Raw genomic sequence first — 18,585 nt, 5'->3', positions numbered from 1 at the left:
CTTCTTTTGAAGAGCTCTACTGGGCCGGACTAAGTGATACAAAGACGGGTGTGTTGTAGACCGCAGGGCTGAACCCAGAATATCGAACACTTGCATCGTGCCGTTGCGCACTGCCTTTGTGCGTTTGAGAAAGCTCGAAGCTCAATGGCGAGACCGCGGGAAATCCATCACATTTGGTCTCTCTCGCATGACCAATCTCGCTCATTCCGCCATGCCGTGATCGAGTACTTACAAGGCAGATTGCCCCATGATAACACGGTCCATATCTCGATTGTCAATATCTCGTAATAGTTGCATATGTGAACTTGGAGAGGATGGGCATGAACTCAAGGGGAGGGGTGGAATCGCGTCGTCTTCTTCGGTATCCATCTCGCGAACGGATGTCGCCGGCCACCCCACGGGCCTCTCATACTATGTATGTAGTAATTAGGTGAGCAAAGCCGCTGCCCGCAATGAGTAGCGAGGGCTGGGCTTTGCGTGGCGTCGATAGAAGCTTATGCGCCGAGAGATGCACTAGTACCCTGAGAGAGTCTAGACTTTTACGCGCCGCCTAGCACTGCTAATTTGTGTACCTACTGCTGTGCTGATGACACGAATGCCCTGCCTGGGGGCAATCTTGGGCCGGTGAATCTACCATCCATGCCCATCTGGTTTGGGTTGTCTTAGCCAGCCTCGCGGTGAAGAAGACGGCAAGAAAAGACGCGGCAGTCGAGGCTGCAACATCGGGTAGTTTCAGAAGCCAAATGTATGCAAAAGCAGTCAAGAATGAGGGTATTCGCAGTGTGTGTATTGATTGATGTAAGGAAGAAGAAAAGGCCTGCGTCCGCAGGGCAGGGAACTGTGTTGATCCTGTAAAAAGGCGGTCTAATTTAGGTGCCCTGCCCGGGCTCCCTGGGCCATGCCGAAAACAGTACGGTCTTTCTGACACGCAGGGAAGACTGCAACTTTTTGAGTGGTGGGCGTCTAGCCCGATACCTGCAGGGTAGGCGGCTGCAAGACTGGATTGGACGACGCCGTGTACATGTGTGACAAGGTCATGTGGTAGGGGTGTTTATCGTGTCACAAGTGCCATGGAGAAGGGTTCCCCGACTCTACTCGGTTTTCAAAACACCATGTCATATTCAATTTCTCTGGAAGTTACCTAATAACGGAGAAGGATTTGCAAAAACCACATATTGAATGCGGCTCAACAGAAACGAGAGAAGTTCCCAAAACGCTAGTAGACCAGCCTCTTCTGACTTAACATTTCATGCCTGCTTGGACAAACTCAAGCAGTTTCGTCAGCGACAGTTTCTTCGGCATCATCATCGTCATCATCTTCGGTGCTGCTCCACCTGCCCGACCCCGTGACAGAGTACCCCTGGTCCATGACCAGGCTGATGGGGCCGGAAAACTTGATGGTTCTGCCGGTGGCCTTGTTGGTGGCGCACGAGCTGACTCCAAGCGTCACTGCGACCTAACTGCTGCGTCTAGGGATGGCTCTTTCCGATCTCGTGCTCAGCAAGCCACAGCTTGACCTTCTTCAGAACGGCAAACAGACGCTCCGCCGTCAAAGGAGGAGGGGGGCTCTGGACCTTGTTGGCTGGTGTCTCTTCGAACCGAGCGCAGTCTTTTGACCGGCAACCATCGGCGTGCCCTAGATGGTGCTGGCCACGCCCGCCCCCAGAGAGGCCCTCACAGCCACGGGTCAGCTCGTTCATACTCTCTGCGCCCCTAGCCCTGCTGCATACCTGCCCTTCCCCGTCTAATCACGGAGGGCCCTAAGGAGCTGCTTCCGAGCCTTGTGGTGCCGCATGTGGAGGCGCTCCTGTTGGCGCCGGCGGAGGGCTGGGTCGAGCAACCGTGTAGGGTTTTTCGCATGGTGCAGTGCGGCAAGTGCCGTCATCCATTTCATCCTCACGTCCTGCGACTCCAACATCCCCAGCGGCTCGCAAAGTCGCGGCCTGTGGTCTGGGTTGATTGGAAGCCACGCGGATTGTCCGATGACATGATGTTTTTTTTAGCGTCGGGAGAGGTGTGTCCTCTCTGAACCCGAAAGGTGTTTCCTTTTTCCGCGCTGCCTGTTGGCCATGGCGTTGCAATGGGGCTGGTCGGGGGTTATACGTATAAGAGAGAGCAAAATAGCCCTCGTTGACGGCATTCGTGTCGAAACGGCTCGAGAAGGAGGGTTAGTATACGTGTTTCGCCTAGCTTGAGAGGCTCGCCTGGGAAACGAACTAGAAAATGCTGCTTCTACCAGAGATGGAATTACCTGAGTCACTCACGTTTGCGCTTGATGTTTTGATGATGCCATGGAGGGAGAACTAGTGACAATGATTGGGGGATGATGCCGGTTCTGAGGGCGGGGAAATCAGAGACTAGGAAATGCCACTCGAATTTCACTGCGCCTTCATTCAAGCTCATGCGGCTGCAGAGCTGTGATTGGTCAAACATGTAAAACAGTGGGGAATCAGGTCAGCGCACGGGCCACGCACGCCCAGCACGTGACCGCAGGGTATCACACAAGAGGCCCTCTTCCTGTCTCGGTAGTTCGAGATCCTTTTAGGTAGTGATAGCAGAATACAACCACCAACAACGCCCCCCCCATCCTTTCGCAACGGTTACTAGAGTGACTTGCACGAATGACCTTGTCATTCCAACAATATCTACAAGTTACCGATAGTTACAGTTCTTTATGTGCGGTTCGGGGAGACTTTGATAAACCTGGCGTTCAATGTGCTGATTTGGTAGCAGAGGATGGGGTGAGATTAAGAAATCGTGATCCGGGATCACTGTGATAGAGAGCTGAAATTGAAGACGTAGGATATCTCATTCTGATAAATTTATAATACTCACTACAAAGGAACAAGCTCCGGATGCTGAGATGCTCTTCAAACTAACTGGTTCGAGGTTTGTCGCCTAAGATTTAAGCCACTTTGAGCCACATCCAAGCCACATCTGAGTTCAACCTCGAAAAGGCCCTCTATGACGCTCACTTCCCAGTACTACTAGATTTCCTTTATCTGCTTTTTAGGTATAAATAGGGCCTTCTTTTCCTGCATCTCTGGACCTTTCCTAGACGGACAATTCAATGCGCTGTCAACTACGATCACGTGCAACAAGATTAGTTCATTTGATTAACCCGAAATTTGACGCATCTAAGACAAGGGAGCGAGGCACACAGGCATACGTACCAGTGGCTGAAAGGCCGAATAGAATTTGCCTGAGAAATCGCTTGTCGCAGGAATTACCCCTTTTGCCCTGGCGAGCCTGTCAGGCCCTGCAGACTCTCCCTACCGAGCTCGCTACCGTTCGCTCCGCTCGTACATATAGGCTTCCTCTGCTCCTTCTTTTATATAATAAGCAACGCTCTTTCAACCATTTCCACAACCTCCTACGGGGGCCTCGCATTCCTGTGACACCGCTCTAGGTGAAGGGATTGCTAACTTTGCAAATAATCGAAAGACTGTCGTAAGCTACCGCTGCGCTGGATCTAGTAGACGAAACAGACGTCTGTTAGCTAGAGGTCTAGACAACAGTAGTTGCAGCACATGGTCGTCACTTGATGAACTGATAATTATGGTCAATTTCAAGCACGTGACCGAAAAGAAACGACCCGGGTGTATAGAACACTCGAGAGGTTTCGCGGCACCGGGACGAGGTGAATATCAAAGAGTGGCTATCAAGGGGCTGGCAGGGACGAGTAGTTGCCAAGGCGGTTTTGCACCAACGAAAGAAAACGTCATTTAACTAGTGCATGTGTCGGTTCCTCCCTTCACCTTATTTTTCAGGTTCTCGGTTGTTTCCTCCCATCTTTTACCTTGCCAGGTTTACTCTCTATTGCAGCCTTAGGCCCCGCGCAGGGCAAGTGGGCCGGCGCGCACAAAAAAAACAGGCGCCTTTTTCCCGCCCGCCCAAAATCCCACCTCTTTCTCTCTTCTCTCGATACGCTCTCAACCTTTAATTTTCCCGGCCATCAACTTTAATATCAGCCAAACAAGAGCACATCCTCCTGCGCATTCACACCTCTCGGCACTCCATGCCCCACTACTCTCTTCTCTGGCCCGCCGCCCTTTTCAGGCTTTGATTTACCTTCCCTTTCAATCAACTTCGGTATCAATCAAACGAGTGGTGCACCGTTCTCGTAACCACCAGTGTGGCCAATATGTTGACTTACGGTGCCAAGCCCTCCCGGCCGGGCAAGTCTTGCGGGGGCAAGTCGTATGGGGCAAAGTCCGAGTCCACGCCACCTCGTCGGGTGTACGTTTATCCCTCCATTGCCCTTATATTTCTCTTGTGCCTAGTCTTCCTTGTTCTTCATCTACCCGCTTCCCGAGATCGCTTCTCTTTTGTCTTCTAGGCCATGCCATGCTGACTTGATTGATTATCTCGCATAGTGTTCTGGGCATTGACTTCGGAAGCACTGCTATCCGCGCCTGCTTCGTTACACACGATGGCAAGACATGCACGAAGACGGCTTTCGCGGCCCGGAGCAGCAATTCACAATCATCAACCTGACTTCCCATGAGATCGTCGACTGCTTCAAGAAGGGCCACAAGTTACCAATGGCAATAGCGAAGAACCAGGTGGATCGCATAGCCAAGATAGGCGAGAACTTCACGATCGGCGTCATCGTGGCCGGCGGTAGTCTGAGAACTAAAGAGGCCAAGGAGCTCTTCTTTGCCGACTGCCCGCTTCCCGGCCACTGCATCAAGTTTGTTGAGGCCATGAGCGTTCAATATGTGTAAGCCGCCATCACAGCCACCACTCTCAATTCTCAAGACTCACATGCTAACCACGATCAGCTCCGTCACCAACTGCCACGGCGCGGCTGTGGCCATCACCAAGAACCGGACCGTGATGGAGTTCCTCAGGTCGGGCGCTGCTATTGCTATTCAAAAGCTGACTCTTAAGAACAACAATCATCTGTGGGACGACTTGGCGCTTATGGTTTTGGACAAGGTAACTAACTAACCACCGTAACAACTCTTGATCACAACACACGCAACAACTCTTAATTAATTACAATACACATTCAAAAGACACCCTGCTAACCAAATAACCAGGACCAACCCATCTCCCAGGAGGAGGAAGTGCATGGCGAGAACGAACTGCGCATCATCGTCGACCCGTTCTACGAGCAGCGCATGGCCGCGCGTGCCATGGACGACGACGAGGACAGTGAGGACAGCGAGCACGCCATGGACATTTACGACTACGGCAAGGACTGCACCTCCGTCCTCACCACCGACGAGCTGAAGCCGCCGCCGCAGGAGGTCCCCCCGCGCACTCTGCACTTCGAGGACTGCTACAACCTATTCTACCTGGACCAGCGCAAGGGCGGCAAGCTTAGCTACAAGGTTTCCCTCGAAGAGTTGCCCGCGACGCCGCGGCAAGGAACCAGCGCTAGCGGCAACAACAGCACCGTCTTCCTCGACGTCACCGTCTCGCGCCGCCACCCGGCAATGTTGCCCGAACGCAAGGATGACAGGCAATGGAAGTTGCCCATCTACTTCGACCCGGGCCACAACTACGTGCACGTCGACATTGACGCCATGTCCGACTCGGAGCGCGTGTTTGCCGAGCAGGACGAGCTGAGACGTGGGCTCCGACCTGGGCACAACTGCGTGCACGTCGACATTGACGCCATGCCCGACTCGGAGCGCGTGTTTGCCGAGCAGGACGAGCTGAGACGTGGGCTGCGACCTAGGCACAACCGCGTGAAAATCGACATTAACGCCATGCCCGACTCGTAGCGCGTGTTCGCCGAGCAGGGCGAGCTGAGACGCGGGCTGCGTGCTTGATCGGGTTGGGTTTCGTCGTGGGTTGTTCGTTCGGGACTTGCTCGCTCGCTCGCTGCTGGTGGGTGATTGATTGATTGATTGATTGCATGCCTGGAGCTGTTTCATTGGGCTGGGGAGCAATGGGTCGTGGGGAATGGGTGGTAATTAGATGGCGGGTGTTTCGGTGTCGTCTTTCCCTATTTACTGGAGGATTTGTTACCAGATCGGGCTTGGCTTGTTCGTTGTTTGGGGGGGTATAATAGGTATATACTATATGCCTACTTAAGACTTGGGGCGCTTGGACGAGGATTGGTGTTTGGTTTCTTTGGCCGTCTTTGATTTTGTTTCAGAGACGAAATAGACATAGGAAGAAACATGGTTGTTGTTTCTATCAGAGTATAGCTGGAGTCAAGATAGCGCAAAACAAGACTTGTCTGTAGGCTTTATGGTCCCTCCACGCCTAGAATAGTCTTGATAATTACTGTAACTGCATTTTAACCAACTCTTCGTCAACAACAATTTAGACTACTCACCTGGGCCAAAGATACAAGCGCATATGCGTGGCTTACTACTTCTGCTACTTTGGACGCAACTATGTTATGAAAACCCCCGCTATGGCCAACACTTGCCTCGACTTTCTCGACCCTTGCGGAGCTCATCAATCGCGGCCATGGAGGTTGGGCTTTGGCGACTTGCCGTGGAGAATACCGCCAGCCAACCGCCAGCTAGGAGCGCTCTTCGGATGCATTAGCCGGCGAAAGTGGTTGCTCGCGAGCGCAGCCCTGCAGTCGCTAGATGGGCAGCAAATTATCGAAACGTCAGTGTTCTTCCATAATTCTCGTCTCGATCTCCGGAGGCTCTCCAGGTCGCCGCTCAACGGTGGGACTACGACGCCGCCAAGCTCCTAATCGAAAAGGGAGCCGATGTCAACATGGTCGGGTCGCTGGATGGATACGAGCTCGCCGCCTCCGATCTAGACTTTGGCTGTGCGCATGACAGCCCCTTGCGGATCCTGAGGACGGTGGTGAGGCTATTCCCTCGAGGTCCACACCCATCCTATGCGGAATGTAAAGTGGAAGACGTTGATGATAGTGAATTGGAAGACGACGACGATAACAGCGAAGTGGAAGAGGACGACGACAGCGAAGCGGAAGACGGCGACAACAGCGAAGCGGATGACGACGAGGACAGTGAAGCGGAAGACGACCCGGACAAAGTAAAAGATATCCTTCGTGCATTCAAGCTCAAACTCGAGGGCCTGTTGGTGGAAGCTGGGTCAAGGGATTTTACCGCGATATGGGAGAGGCCTGTCGATTCCAGGACTTACATTTGAGTGGAATTGGTGAGGGGGTATTTTAGAGGTTGTTTTTTTACAATTTAAATTGAAAGTACAATCCAATCCTTGAATGTTTATTGTCGCGGCATAAGAGTTGGCAACGCCTTAATAACGTACGGCTTGCCCCGAAGGTTTCTCGGAGGGGGCAGTTATTGTTAGGATCCCTATTATAGAATGTGGGGGGTTTTTCTCTATCTTAGAAATTCCTAGCTGGTGTATTTGCCATGATCTTTACTCTTTGCAAGTATCTAGGTGCTATGCCAATAAATATCCAGGGATTGGACTATAGAACAATCTCCGAGACCGGGCCCGAACAAATATAGATGTCTTGTCGATTCTCTCTCACGTCTCACGCCTCGGATACCTCCACCTCCGCCAAAAACCCTTCACCCCCGCCTCTCGATCCCGGGTCCAACCCATCAACCCACACGACGATATTCTTAGGACAGTCGGACAAACCGGCAAAGAAGCGGCGCACGTCGTCGTCCGAGTAGCGCATGCTGAAGTGGGTCAGCACAAAGGTAGTGCGGGGCCAGGTGCGCACGACAGGCTCGAGGTCGGCCCAGAGCGTGTGCTTGGTCTTGGCGGCCTGCGCGCGGTGCTCCTCGTGCAGAAACGAGCACTCGGTAACGACGACGGCGATGCCGTTGCGCAGCCACCCGGCGGAATCATCAAGCAGCGGTGCGGGCGTCGTGTCGCCGAGGAACGCAAACACGGGCACCGTCACGGGCGCCGTGATGGACACCCCCGACTCTTCGCGCAGCGCCCGCAGCTCCGCCCCTGCGCGCCCCACGTACTCGGGCCGCAGCCGCTGCGTCGTCGTGCTGAACACGTACCCCAGGCACGGCACCGTGTGGTCGCATGCGAATGCCGTCGCTGTGATGGCGTTGGCGTTGGCGTTGGCGTTGGCAGCTGCAGATGCATTGCTGCTGCCCTTGAGGTGGGCCAGCGGTACTACATCACCCGGCTCCAGGCCGTGCGTGACGTGCGTGACGAGGCTGCCGCGGGCGGCGGCGTACTCTTCGGCGGTGACCAGGCCGCCCTGGTCGAGCAGGCGCTGGGCGCGGATGAAGTCGTCAAAGGCGGGGGCCATGGCGGCCGGGCAGAAGACGTCGGGCGGGCCCCGCAACGTCGCGAACACGGGCGCCAGCTGCGTGTGGTCGCTGTGGCCGTGCGTGAGGAAGACGTGCTTGGGCCGCAGCCGGTTGATGACCAACCCGGCGTCGAGCAGCAGGTTGAGTTGCGGGATCACGAACGACGTGTGCCATGCCGCCCGCGATCGGCCGGTTAGCACGTAGCTGTGGAACGGCTTCGGGAACCGCCATTCGAGGATCTCGGACCGCGCAGACTGTGGAAGCGGTGTGGCGAATGATGGTGTCGGCATAGTGGTTTTGTCTCGGATCATAAACGACGGATCCACTTCAGGTTGTGTAATTATTCCATATTGTTTGAGACTTGGCAGACAGAGTGAGTGTGATTGGTTGATGCACTAACAATTAATCGCTCGGTTGCGGGTTGGGTTGTGCGGGTTGTGGATGATTCCCAACTTTGATCCAGTCTTCTCTCCACATTGGCGCGTGGTAGCACGTTGGCGCTCGATGCCTGCACTGCAGCATTTTGTTATTTGACATATGGCGCTTAAGTGGCGTCCGCGTTAGGCGGCCTGCAAGGCGCTCTTCGGGGAACGTCACGTGCCCACTCCTCCGGAGACCATGGGTCGCAGCTGCCTGCCAGAGCCTAATGAGCAAGTTGCTGCGTGTTACACTTGATCAAAGTTGACAGCGTATTGAATTGTGTGTCTAGGCTAAAAGAAAGGTTCAAAGGACGAAGCCGTAGGCTTCCTTATATAGACCCTGTAGCCCTGTGCTCCCTACCGCCACCTCCGACGCTTACTGTTTTGTTGGTTTAACCGACACACATCTTTAAAGGTTAAACGTAAGATGACGGAATAAGCTGACGATAGTCTCCGCTACGAAGCTCTCACCCACCGCGAAGAGGCAATTTCCCAGGCTCACAAGTCGACGTTTGAGTGGATATTCGCGAAAGACGCCTCCTCTCGCCCAGCACCTAGAGGAGAGCAGTGGGACTCGTTCCCCAAATGGCTCACGGGAACCACGCGCGATAGTTACTAGATCACCAAGAAACCCGGATCTTAACACTAGTAAAATTCATCGCGGGGAGTGACGAGCTCAAACACCTAGTCTCTAGATGGTCTAACAACGTCCCGTTCGTCGTGGCAATGTTTTATTCGTGGCACGCGGGCATGGAACTTCAAAAATCATTGCAAGGCTTCGTGAAGACTATTCTTTCCCAGTGCGTCGCACAGCAGCCAGACTTGGTGCGTCATTGCTGTGCAAAAAGGTGGTTACTGTACGAAATCTTTGGCCACGACATCATCCTACCCGAATACACGCCGGCCGAGCTTCGTCGCAGCTATGACACCCTAATGTCCGGAAAATCCACGCAACCAGCAGTCGCAGCCTGTGACAGGACTGCCGGGAGCGTCAACATCGTCCTCATCATCGACGATCTCGATAAGTTTACTAGAAGCCACGAGGAGTTGGTTGGTCTTGTCAAGCAGATCAGCTATTTTGAAGGCGTCCAGGTGTGTGTTAGTAGCAGGCCCTGGAACGTGTTCGGTGACGCATACCAGCCGAACCCGAGCCTCAAGCTGGAAGATCTCACCAAGAGCGATATCCTCGGATTCGTACGATCCAGCTTCGACTCACACCCAGGCTTCCTCGATCTCAGCGCCGTCTTTCCCGGAGAGGCTAAGCGGCTGGTTGACTCGGTCGTGAACAAGACAGCAAGGGTATTTCTTTGGGTGTCTATCGTCGTTGAAGCGCTGCTTGCTGGACTGGCCGATGGCGACAAGATCTCAGACCTCCAGGCGACGCTAGACCGTCTCCCGGATGATCTCGTGAACCTCTACGAGCGGATCTTCGCGAATATGGAGGATAGACACGAAGCACAGGGTTTACAGTTTTCCCACCTCTTCGATTTGTGTAGCGTGCCGCTCAATGCTTCCCTTCTCTAGCTTGCCGACGAAAAGGCCCCGCACGACCTCAAGCTAGACGTGATAGACTTCGCAAAGATCAACCTCGTCATGAAGCGTCGGCTGGTCAGTCGCATAAAGGGCCTCCTCGAGCTCTCTGAGGGCGGCAATATCCGGTACATCCACCGTACCGCTTTCGACTGGATCTGCAGAGAGTGGCAACGAATATCAGCACGCCTGCCACGAGACTTCGACGTCAATTTGGTGCTCTTGAAGGCGCTGCCTTGTGCTGCGTCCGTACGCCCTTCACCAGACTCGGACCACCGGCTTGTGAACTTCGACTGGAAATTCGCCCAAATTTGTTTTCGATACGCATCGCGGGCGCTCAGAAACCCGGACAGTGTCGGCCGTGTGACAACCTACCTCGACTTTTTAGACCGTAGCACAATTGGCTATGTACAGGTGAATGAATGCGAACATAGTTTTCACAGTCCGTTAAAGATTGACTTTTCAGCGCTAGCCGCATGTTACGTGATGTGGGAGAATGGGTAAAGAGAAGTCCTGGTGCCGTGGACACGCTTTCTGGAAAGTTCGAAACGTTAACACTCCTCAATAAACAATTAACGGCACTTGAGGTTGTCGAATTTCCGAACAACTGCGTGGGCGACCTATGGACTTCCACTCGCATTAAGAAACTCTTCAGCCCGGAAGAGCAGACATGTCGCCTCAACATGGTCAAGCTCCTTCTGGAGGCTGGCTCTGATGCAACGCGGCCATGTCATACGAGTAGCACCATCTAACAAAAGCTTCGCATCATGTACGGGTCAGACGATAGATATCCCAGGGCTGTTATAAATCTCTGAGAACACATCATCCGGTTTCTCCAAGGGCAGCCAAGGTTTCGGCTATACCAGAGGGCCTCCAAAACCGACAGGGTCACAATTCAACAGGGTTTTCCCACCTCGAGGCACCGCATTTCCCCGCCCCCGTGGGTCTCCTTCCGGCCGCGGGTGTTAGGCGCCCGGTGAATCTCACTTCCCCTGCCTCTTCTACTCCTCCGACACTCGTTTCGTCTTCTAATTGGCAGGCGACCGTCTCCCCCCCACAGACGAGAGCGCGTGTTAAACGTGGGTTTTTCTCCAGGCTCGTGCGGTGGAAGCGCCGCCGCAAGCTGTGAGGGCCTTCTATCACTGGTGATGTACCAGTCAGTCTGGACGCGGGTGTATCAGACGAGAATTTGTACGTAATGGGAAATGATAACTCCCTTGGCTGCTGGCTGGCCTGGGCCTACTATGTAGGGAAGAACCTCGAAAGCAGGGCAAGACCATTAGCCTAATCTTGGATTGTGGCACGAATGTGGCGAGTCAAGCCTAAGCGACAATGTCAGGCCATGCTGACTCGCAACCTAGACCCCATCGCCCTGCTCTGGGGGCCCTCTGGGGGCCCAGTCTCCAGGCCACCTACGGTCTACATGAAATCGGCCGTCTTCGTCTTCCGGATAGACTGAAGATAATCAAGCAAGCCGCCTCCCAGTCCATCTCCCTACATGGAGCGGCAAACCAAGCTCCTAGCCGCCCAGCTGCCCAAAAGGTGGTAAAAATGGTTTCGGGTTCGGCACGGACTTGGGCCGCTATTGGAACCATGTTCGTATGCACTGTTGTGCGTCTAGGCGTGCGGGCTGTACTGTTGCTGATGTGCTACAATCCGTAGCGGTTGGGTAAAATGCAAAGCATCCACTTTAATATCGGGATGTGGGACGAGGCAGAACCCATGCGTCAATCAATGGAGAAAAAGCCTTGGCTCTGCCGCTTTGTTCGTCCGTAATAGTTTATGGTAAGGCTCCCAAACCCCGGCCTGGAAGTGCTGGGAAATCGGCCTCGGGACACCGAGAGTACGCCCGCGAAAGGCGACGGGACGTGATTCCAACGTATGGCATGATAGCATGACATGGATATGGTGGTAGCGAAGCGTTGCCACGGCGGCGGCGCTGATCCCCCAACATTAAACAAAACACCCGCAACACATGTACACGTTGCCCAGCACGGAGAAATCCGGAGAACTCGGCAATCGGCACAAAAGCACCATTGTTTATTGCTGCGCTACAGCATCACCATCGTATCTAGCTTTATTGGGTGCACAGGCACTTCATGCTTTGGCTGCGCCCTAGCCAATTAATTGCCTCTGCGTGTTCCTCTCAATGCAGATCGAAATGACTGGCACCACCTTTGTTCCATCCCGTCCAGGCCTTGTCGATAGTACTTGCAGCAATTCCAGGTAATCGACCGAACCATAGCATACAGCAACGATGCATCAATATCACTGCCGACTACTGGTGTCGTAAATCGGGCTTTAGCCAATAATATTGAAGAGGGGGACCTTTGAAAGTTCCATAGTTCTAGGCTGACACGATATGCCAGTTTGCGGCGCAATACATTGTTAAGTGGCACAGGCTCTTCACCGTACTTTGTATTGTGGCAATGCTCTCCAGTTCTGTCTCCTTCACACAAACGTGGGAGAAGGAACTTCTTGGCAGGCATAGCATTTTACGAACCAGCAAGTCAACGTGAGCGTAGCTAAGTGGTAGCATTTAATGGAATACCACCAAGCAGTGTTGATAGAGTGCGGTCGGTAGCCTGAATCCTATTACTATATGCTGTTTCCGGGGCCGGCATGTGATGGGCCAGTTGTAGGAGGATCCGAGTACATTTCGTGTTGGACTTGTGCCTCGTGCTTCCGCCGGGTATTGGCTTTTTTTTCATGACCAACTTTAGTGCATATGCTGTTTCCGTACCGGGAACTGGCTGTGGCACGTCGGTTGGCATCACATATCCCGGATCAGCAACTGCTCACTGCGTCAATACCCGCTGTGAAGCGCAAAGAGAAATATGAGGACCGGCTGGCCATGCTCAGATTGTATAAAGTCGCCCAACACCGCTGCAGCTGGTGATGAACTGCCCTTTCCTCACCATCCTCTTCGACACCTTCATCAAGCATCACTTCAACAACAACAAAATCGCACCGCCACCATGCGCTTCTTCAGCACTGTCCTACTCCTCACCACGGCCTCGATTAGCCTTGTGTCGGCTGGAGATGTTTGCCCGGGCACCTACTGCACAATCGGGTCCCGCTGCGGCTACGATCCGAACGGGCCGCATTGCTGCAGCGCTACCAACGCTCGAGATGTCGTGAGTTGACCTAGACCCAATTAACTCGGTCCCGTCATTTAAACAGACACATCGGATTAATTCATGTCTGACCTGTCTTCCTTTGCGCAAAACAGCTCGAATGCGACGGCGGACAGTGGGCATTCCGCAACAACTGCAATGACAACCAGTTCTGCACTTGCACTGGCTCCAAGGACCTGGTCTGCCGCAACCGCAACCTCATGGTGGCGGCGAATTTCACCGCATGATGGGGTCGGTCTATGGCCAAGGACGGGGGGCACATGGTTATTCACTGTTGGGCCTAGCAAAACTTGATGGAGGCAAGACAAAGCTAGTGAGAGTATCATAGTATTCGAAAGATTACTACCCCATGGTGCTTGGGGTTGCAAGTATATAGGTAGCCAAACGTATAGTAAACGAGCGTTTCTACGGATACTTGTCATATGGCGGTTGTTAAGCTCCTAAGGACTTTGTCGATGTGTAAAGACCCAACGAGACGTATAGTAAATAGGTTATAGCCTAGGCGACGTAACAGAAAGCTGGACCATCTAAATCTCGCCGCTCAATGATACAATATTCTCCCACTTTAAGAGGTTGCGGAGTCACTCGCGAAACAAAACGAAAGTTTCGCGGCCCCGGCTCCGAACCAGGCGTTTAACCGCCAGTGAATGAAAATAATCAACACTGCAGTAACCGCACGCTAGTAAGCCCACGCCTATATCCATATTACTAGAAGTTAGAGCAAGACCCGCTCCTTAAAAACGTTACATCGAGCCGGGTAATTATTAATCGCCTCGTCTAGGCGGCTATAGAAGTCACTTAAGGTTACTTACACGGACCATGGAGCGAGGAACTCATCTCTAACAAAGTACTATTATTACCTTTTTTAACAAACCATAGCCCGTAACAGAGACAGACTACTCTAATTACTCTACCCTAACCCAAGAACCCCGAATCCTCACCTCAGCACCCCACCACCTCTTTCATCATCAACCGCCCACCGCCGCTGCTCCTGCCGCCGCCGGGTACTCCGCGACTTCACGCCGATCGTCACAAACACGATGCCGTTCCAGAACCCCCGCAGCGACCCCGTCGCCCCGACGACCAGCAGCAGCGGGTACGACGAGAACGACGGGTTCGCGAACGCCGCGACGCGGTTCGTCGTTGGTGCCACCCACACGGACAGCAGTGCGAGGAAGAAGAACAGTGGCATGAGGATGTACTGGCGGAAGGAGAGGGAGGATTTTATTGGTTGGAGCCGTGGCGTGGTGGGTGGTTGCTCCTGTGTTTGGGAATGGTGTGGTCTTGTGGTCATGGGTGGGAGGATTGCTGCTGGCGTGGAGGATTTGGAGTACGACGCCGACGTGGACGACGGGGGCAGCGGTTGCGTCGGCGGGTGCGGGTGCGGGTGCGGGTGCAAACGGGGCCACGGGGAGAAACGGGCGTGGGCGTGCGTGTGTTTCAGCTCGTCGGCGGTGCCGTCTTTGGGCGACGTCGGGGTGGTGTTGCTGCTGTAGTAGTTCTGCGTGTCGGCATCTTCGCTCCACGTCTCGCTCGCTGCACCAGCAGGCCGCATGGTATCGTCGAGCGGCACCGAGTCGCTGGTGATGGACTGCAGCGCGCGCCGCCGCTTGACGATCTCGATGCCCACGAGGCAGTACAGCACGATGGTTATCAAGATCATTGTCCTGATGCCAGTGTGGTTAGCTTTGCCACTCCGGGAGGGGCGGTTCGGAGTAAAATAATAATGGATAGGGGGCAGCGCACCAGATTGGCACGTAGTAGCACACTATGCGGATCAGCACCCAGCTTGGGGCGACTGCACACCAGAGCTGTCGAGGTAACAGGTCAGCAAGTCCAGTTCACAGCAGTTGTTGTTCATCAACAGCGGTTGTTCATCAACAGCGGTTGTTCATCACCAGCGGAAGCACTCACTGTCACGCTGCCGTACATGGGCCCCTTGTCGTCGTTGCGGACAAAGAGAAAGGCCAGGGCCGGCACAAAGGTGACTATGCTCGCGACTACGATGTACTTCCACTCGAGCTTTCTCAAGGCCTCAATGTCGTAGCTCCGGAACACGATGAGGAAGACATTGACGGCCATGAAAAGAGTCCAGAGCACGTCCGCGACGGGGAACCTGCGGTCACCATGTCCGTCAGCCGTTATTGTCCTAGTTACTAAGAAGTGACTGGGCACGTACATCTGGTTGAGAAAGGCCTGGAACTGGCACAGCGGCGACGTCTGGCCGGCCTTGGGCCCACTGATGGAGATCATGGTGCAGACGACGTCGAAGGCGTTGTAGAAGGCGTTGATGAAGATGAGGCGGTGCATGGGGTTGCGGAAGTGCCGCGACAGCGAGAAGGTGACGATGATGGCCACCACGCCCAGCGCCGACATGGCCGACGCGGTCCGCGTCACGATGCCCAGCGCCCGCAGCTGCTCCTCGCTGAGCGACGCCTCGCCCCGGCCGCGTAGCATCATTATCGTCGTTAATAAGCAGCAGACGTGTGTCGGTTAATCGGTTAATAATGTCTCGGCGGGCGATCGGCACGCCGTGGGCGGCCGGGCCGGAACCGAAACCGAGACCGAAACCAAAAGGCAAGACACAACGGCCCCGGGGGCTCTGGCGGCGGCCCTCGACGTGTTATATCGCATGGCAGGGCAGGGCAGCCATGCGTGAGCGGGCTTAGGCTACATCAGCGGCATGTCGTAATTAGCAACGGTGAATGGCGTGCTCCCCATAGCGATCCTTTGGGGGCCGCATATGCAAGCCACAGAGAGAGTGGCCGTGGGGGTTGCTTTTGGCCACCGAGTCTGGGCAGCTTACCGGCCTCGCCTCAAAGCGGCGTTTCCTCATGTCGATGCACTGCGTGTCTGGTGGTCAGCACCTTATGAGGACGTCTCTCGTTAGTAATTCTTCTTCATTAATTTGCTGACCGGAGAACTTAGAACACACGGACAGGCTACCAGAGTTAATCAATCAATCCGTGAGCATCCTTACACGGGAGGATTCATAGACGAGCGGCGTGCCGTCCAATCGACGTGCGTCGGGGTGCGGCGCCAAGTCCACGCTGTCGGGTCTCACGGCTCCTAGCATTGCAGCAGCGCTACCAGCACAGCATCGTGGTAAGCCAACGACTGCAGCTCTATGGTTCGGCTTTGCCCGAGACACGGCACAGAAGAGGCAAGCGAGCGCCCGCTCACCCAACAGTAGCCTGCATATCTTGACACACGGCTGCAGTCTCTCGGCTGCTTGAGGCAAGGATTGACGGCCTGGTAGCAAGCCTCTGTTGTGTTTGCTGAAAGGGGTTAGAGCGGGCTAGATACACAGTAGACCAGGTCACCGAGAGGAATACCTGGGGGTGGGTGGGGGATATGTCGCCACCTCGATGTAAATAGTTAGGTAATTTTCCGGCTTTCGCACGTGGCACGTGGCTTGTACCGCTTTCCTGCGACTAGGTTAGTATGTACAGTTCAAATATATTGGTCTTGAGTGTAAGCAGCTTGCTCAAGAAAGGGGCCAGGAGATTCAACATGTAACCCCCATTTGCAATACTGCTTAGCCCCCTATTAATACCAGCATGCAATAACATGGGCGTAAGACGTGATATCACACCATGCCCCAACCCAGGAGCGCCAAATCCCCACCCAAACAAACACACGCCAGCCCCCCTCACAAAACCCCTTCCAGAAACTCGTGCACCGCGCGAAACGTGGCCGGCGCCGAGTAGTGCAAGCTGAGCACGTGGCCCGTATCCGCCGGGGCGTAGGACCTGTACGCCTTGGCTGTGGGAAAACTCTCACCGTCACCTCCAAAATATCCGCACAAGCCCTGCCGGCCGAAGGGACACAGAATACCGCGTCCAGCTGGCCCGTCGTCGCCACAAACACCGCACCCGTATACACGACCGCCGCGGTACCGCCGCCGCCTCCCAACAGCAGGTCCGGCAGCGCGGCAAACTCGCCCACGGCCGCCGTGTCCTGGCGCGCAAAGTCGGCGCGCGCGACGTCGGTGTCGAACGCGCTGCCGTAGAACGCGCTGCCGCTGCGTGACCGCTCTGCTTCGATGGTCGTCACCACGTGGCCTGGTGGCAGGACGCTGCCGAAGCGTGACGGCGAGAACAGCGCGCCGGACGCGTACGCCTGCGCCGCGATGGCGGTGGTCGCGAACGCCGTGCTATAGCCGGTCAAGACCAGCGCGTCGGCGTCGGACGGGTACGTGCGCACGATCGCCGCGCCGAGGACTGAGCCGAGCGAGTGACCGACGTAGGCGATTTTGGCGAAGGAGCGGCCCAGGGCGTTGCTGCGGTTCACCGTGCCGCCCGTCGCCAACAACGCCAGCCAGATCATCGCCTTCCTGCATGCGGCCTCGACAACCGGCGTCGCGACCAACGGCACCCGCCAAGTCAGCGGCACCTTCGCCGTGACCGGCATCTACTGCAAGCCAACCACGGCTCAAGTACGGGGCACCCTTCAGGTGCTCATCCACGGCGCGACGTACGACAAGACCCTGTGGTCGGGTCTCGGCCAGGGCGCGCGCGCTACAACTACCAGGGCTACGCCAACGTAGTGGGCTGCCACACGCTGGCGCTCAACCGGCTGAGCCACGGCAGCAGCCCGCTCGAGATCCTGCACCGCGTCCTCGCCGCCGTGCGCAGCAACAAGACGTTTTTGCGACGTCGCTGAGATGGTGAATGAGACTGGTGAGCAGGAGGCAAATGGCGGTTGGGGTCCATGGGGCTCAGCGAGGGCTGCTGTTGTTACGGCGAGCGTGGCCCCGAGGACGACGACTGCAGAGGTGAGATATGCCAACATGGTGATGTTGATGAGTTGGGGAGGCTATACTGGGAGATGGGCGAGAATACCGGCTGACTTGCTTGCTCTTGATCTTCTCGACAATGACACTGGGGTCTGCTGCTGTTTTATACTCGAGGCACTTGAACCGAGGCAGAGCCAACCTTGCCTATTGACTTGTTAAGTCGAGTGCGGCGGACGAACGATTAGAAATCGAGCTGAATAGCGAGGCGCGAGTGAACAGCGACACATGCTACGTAATGGCACCAGTGTATAATATTAAGGTGGGTTGTTGTTGGTAGTCGGGGTATTAATCCCACCGAGTCCGGTCGGGGGATGGCCAAAGTCGTGCATCCTCCGCCGCGTCTCAGCCGTGACGAAGCGAACGGGACCTTGATTCCCTAGACGCTGGCGCACCGAGTCTGATTAATTCGAGCTAAAAAATTCGAGCAACCCGAGCTATCCATGGTCAACAGAGATCCTCTAGGCCTTCCTTGCCTTGTCAGTAGCAATAGGGGCACTGGTTTCGGAAGC

General features: G+C 55.0%; 7 protein-coding genes across 7 annotated transcripts; 3 read left to right on the top strand and 4 right to left on the bottom strand.

Annotated features, from left to right (window-relative positions):
* Nucleotides 1-4,442: 4,442 nt before the first annotated feature.
* B0T26DRAFT_750064 (uncharacterized protein) lies at nt 4,443-5,735 on the top strand (the record flags this gene model as incomplete). The annotated part of the gene is made up of 3 exons (XM_060445181.1): nt 4,443-4,723; nt 4,785-4,941; nt 5,046-5,735. 3 exons carry the CDS (start codon nt 4,443-4,445, stop codon nt 5,733-5,735), a joined length of 1,128 nt encoding a protein of 375 aa, XP_060298620.1.
* A 1,057-nt stretch (nt 5,736-6,792) lies between these two features.
* Nucleotides 6,793-8,675, bottom strand: B0T26DRAFT_870710 (beta-lactamase-like protein; the record flags this gene model as incomplete). Its single annotated transcript, XM_060447911.1, has 2 exons — nt 7,452-8,675; nt 6,793-7,033 (listed from the first exon to the last, which is right to left on the bottom strand). The coding sequence occupies exons 1-2, from the start codon at nt 8,501-8,503 to the stop codon at nt 6,793-6,795; spliced, it is 1,293 nt and encodes a 430-aa protein (XP_060298619.1). The 5' UTR covers nt 8,504-8,675.
* Nucleotides 8,676-9,544: 869 nt separating this feature from the next.
* B0T26DRAFT_870709 (uncharacterized protein) lies at nt 9,545-11,951 on the top strand (the record flags this gene model as incomplete). Its single annotated transcript, XM_060447910.1, has 3 exons — nt 9,545-10,018; nt 10,136-10,280; nt 11,503-11,951. The coding sequence occupies 3 exons, from the start codon at nt 9,545-9,547 to the stop codon at nt 11,598-11,600; spliced, it is 717 nt and encodes a 238-aa protein (XP_060298618.1). The 3' UTR covers nt 11,601-11,951.
* Nucleotides 11,952-13,119: 1,168 nt separating this feature from the next.
* On the top strand, nt 13,120-13,505 carry B0T26DRAFT_750061 (uncharacterized protein; the record flags this gene model as incomplete). Its single annotated transcript, XM_060445180.1, has 2 exons — nt 13,120-13,278; nt 13,374-13,505. The coding sequence occupies 2 exons, from the start codon at nt 13,120-13,122 to the stop codon at nt 13,503-13,505; spliced, it is 291 nt and encodes a 96-aa protein (XP_060298617.1).
* Nucleotides 13,506-14,215: 710 nt separating this feature from the next.
* Nucleotides 14,216-15,738, bottom strand: B0T26DRAFT_750060 (uncharacterized protein; the record flags this gene model as incomplete). The annotated part of the gene is made up of 4 exons (XM_060445179.1): nt 14,216-14,945; nt 15,025-15,089; nt 15,193-15,394; nt 15,458-15,738. 4 exons carry the CDS (start codon nt 15,736-15,738, stop codon nt 14,216-14,218), a joined length of 1,278 nt encoding a protein of 425 aa, XP_060298616.1.
* A 778-nt stretch (nt 15,739-16,516) lies between these two features.
* Nucleotides 16,517-17,817, bottom strand: B0T26DRAFT_229049 (uncharacterized protein). The gene is made up of 2 exons (XM_060433885.1): nt 16,643-17,817; nt 16,517-16,556 (listed from the first exon to the last, which is right to left on the bottom strand). Exon 1 carries the CDS (start codon nt 17,689-17,691, stop codon nt 16,828-16,830), a length of 864 nt encoding a protein of 287 aa, XP_060298615.1. The 5' UTR covers nt 17,692-17,817; the 3' UTR covers nt 16,517-16,556; nt 16,643-16,827.
* On the bottom strand, nt 17,448-18,286 carry B0T26DRAFT_703608 (uncharacterized protein). The gene has a single exon (XM_060441678.1). It carries the CDS (start codon nt 18,070-18,072, stop codon nt 17,731-17,733), a length of 342 nt encoding a protein of 113 aa, XP_060298614.1. The 5' UTR covers nt 18,073-18,286; the 3' UTR covers nt 17,448-17,730.
* Nucleotides 18,287-18,585: the final 299 nt, after the last annotated feature.

This window comes from Lasiosphaeria miniovina (assembly GCF_030549165.1).
Source record: "Lasiosphaeria miniovina strain SMH2392-1A chromosome Unknown B0T26scaffold_3, whole genome shotgun sequence".
Taxonomy (NCBI): Eukaryota; Fungi; Ascomycota; class Sordariomycetes; order Sordariales; family Lasiosphaeriaceae; genus Lasiosphaeria; species Lasiosphaeria miniovina.
Note: the sequence above shows the minus strand (reverse complement) of the source record. Positions and strands in the feature narration are given on the sequence as shown.

Bases quoted from the DNA above. Each gene is read 5' to 3' on its own strand.
- B0T26DRAFT_229049 (XM_060433885.1), bottom strand. From the start codon at position 17,691: ATGCCGGTCACGGCGAAGGTGCCGCTGACTTGGCGGGTGCCGTTGGTC.
- B0T26DRAFT_703608 (XM_060441678.1), bottom strand. From the start codon at position 18,072: ATGTTGGCATATCTCACCTCTGCAGTCGTCGTCCTCGGGGCCACGCTC.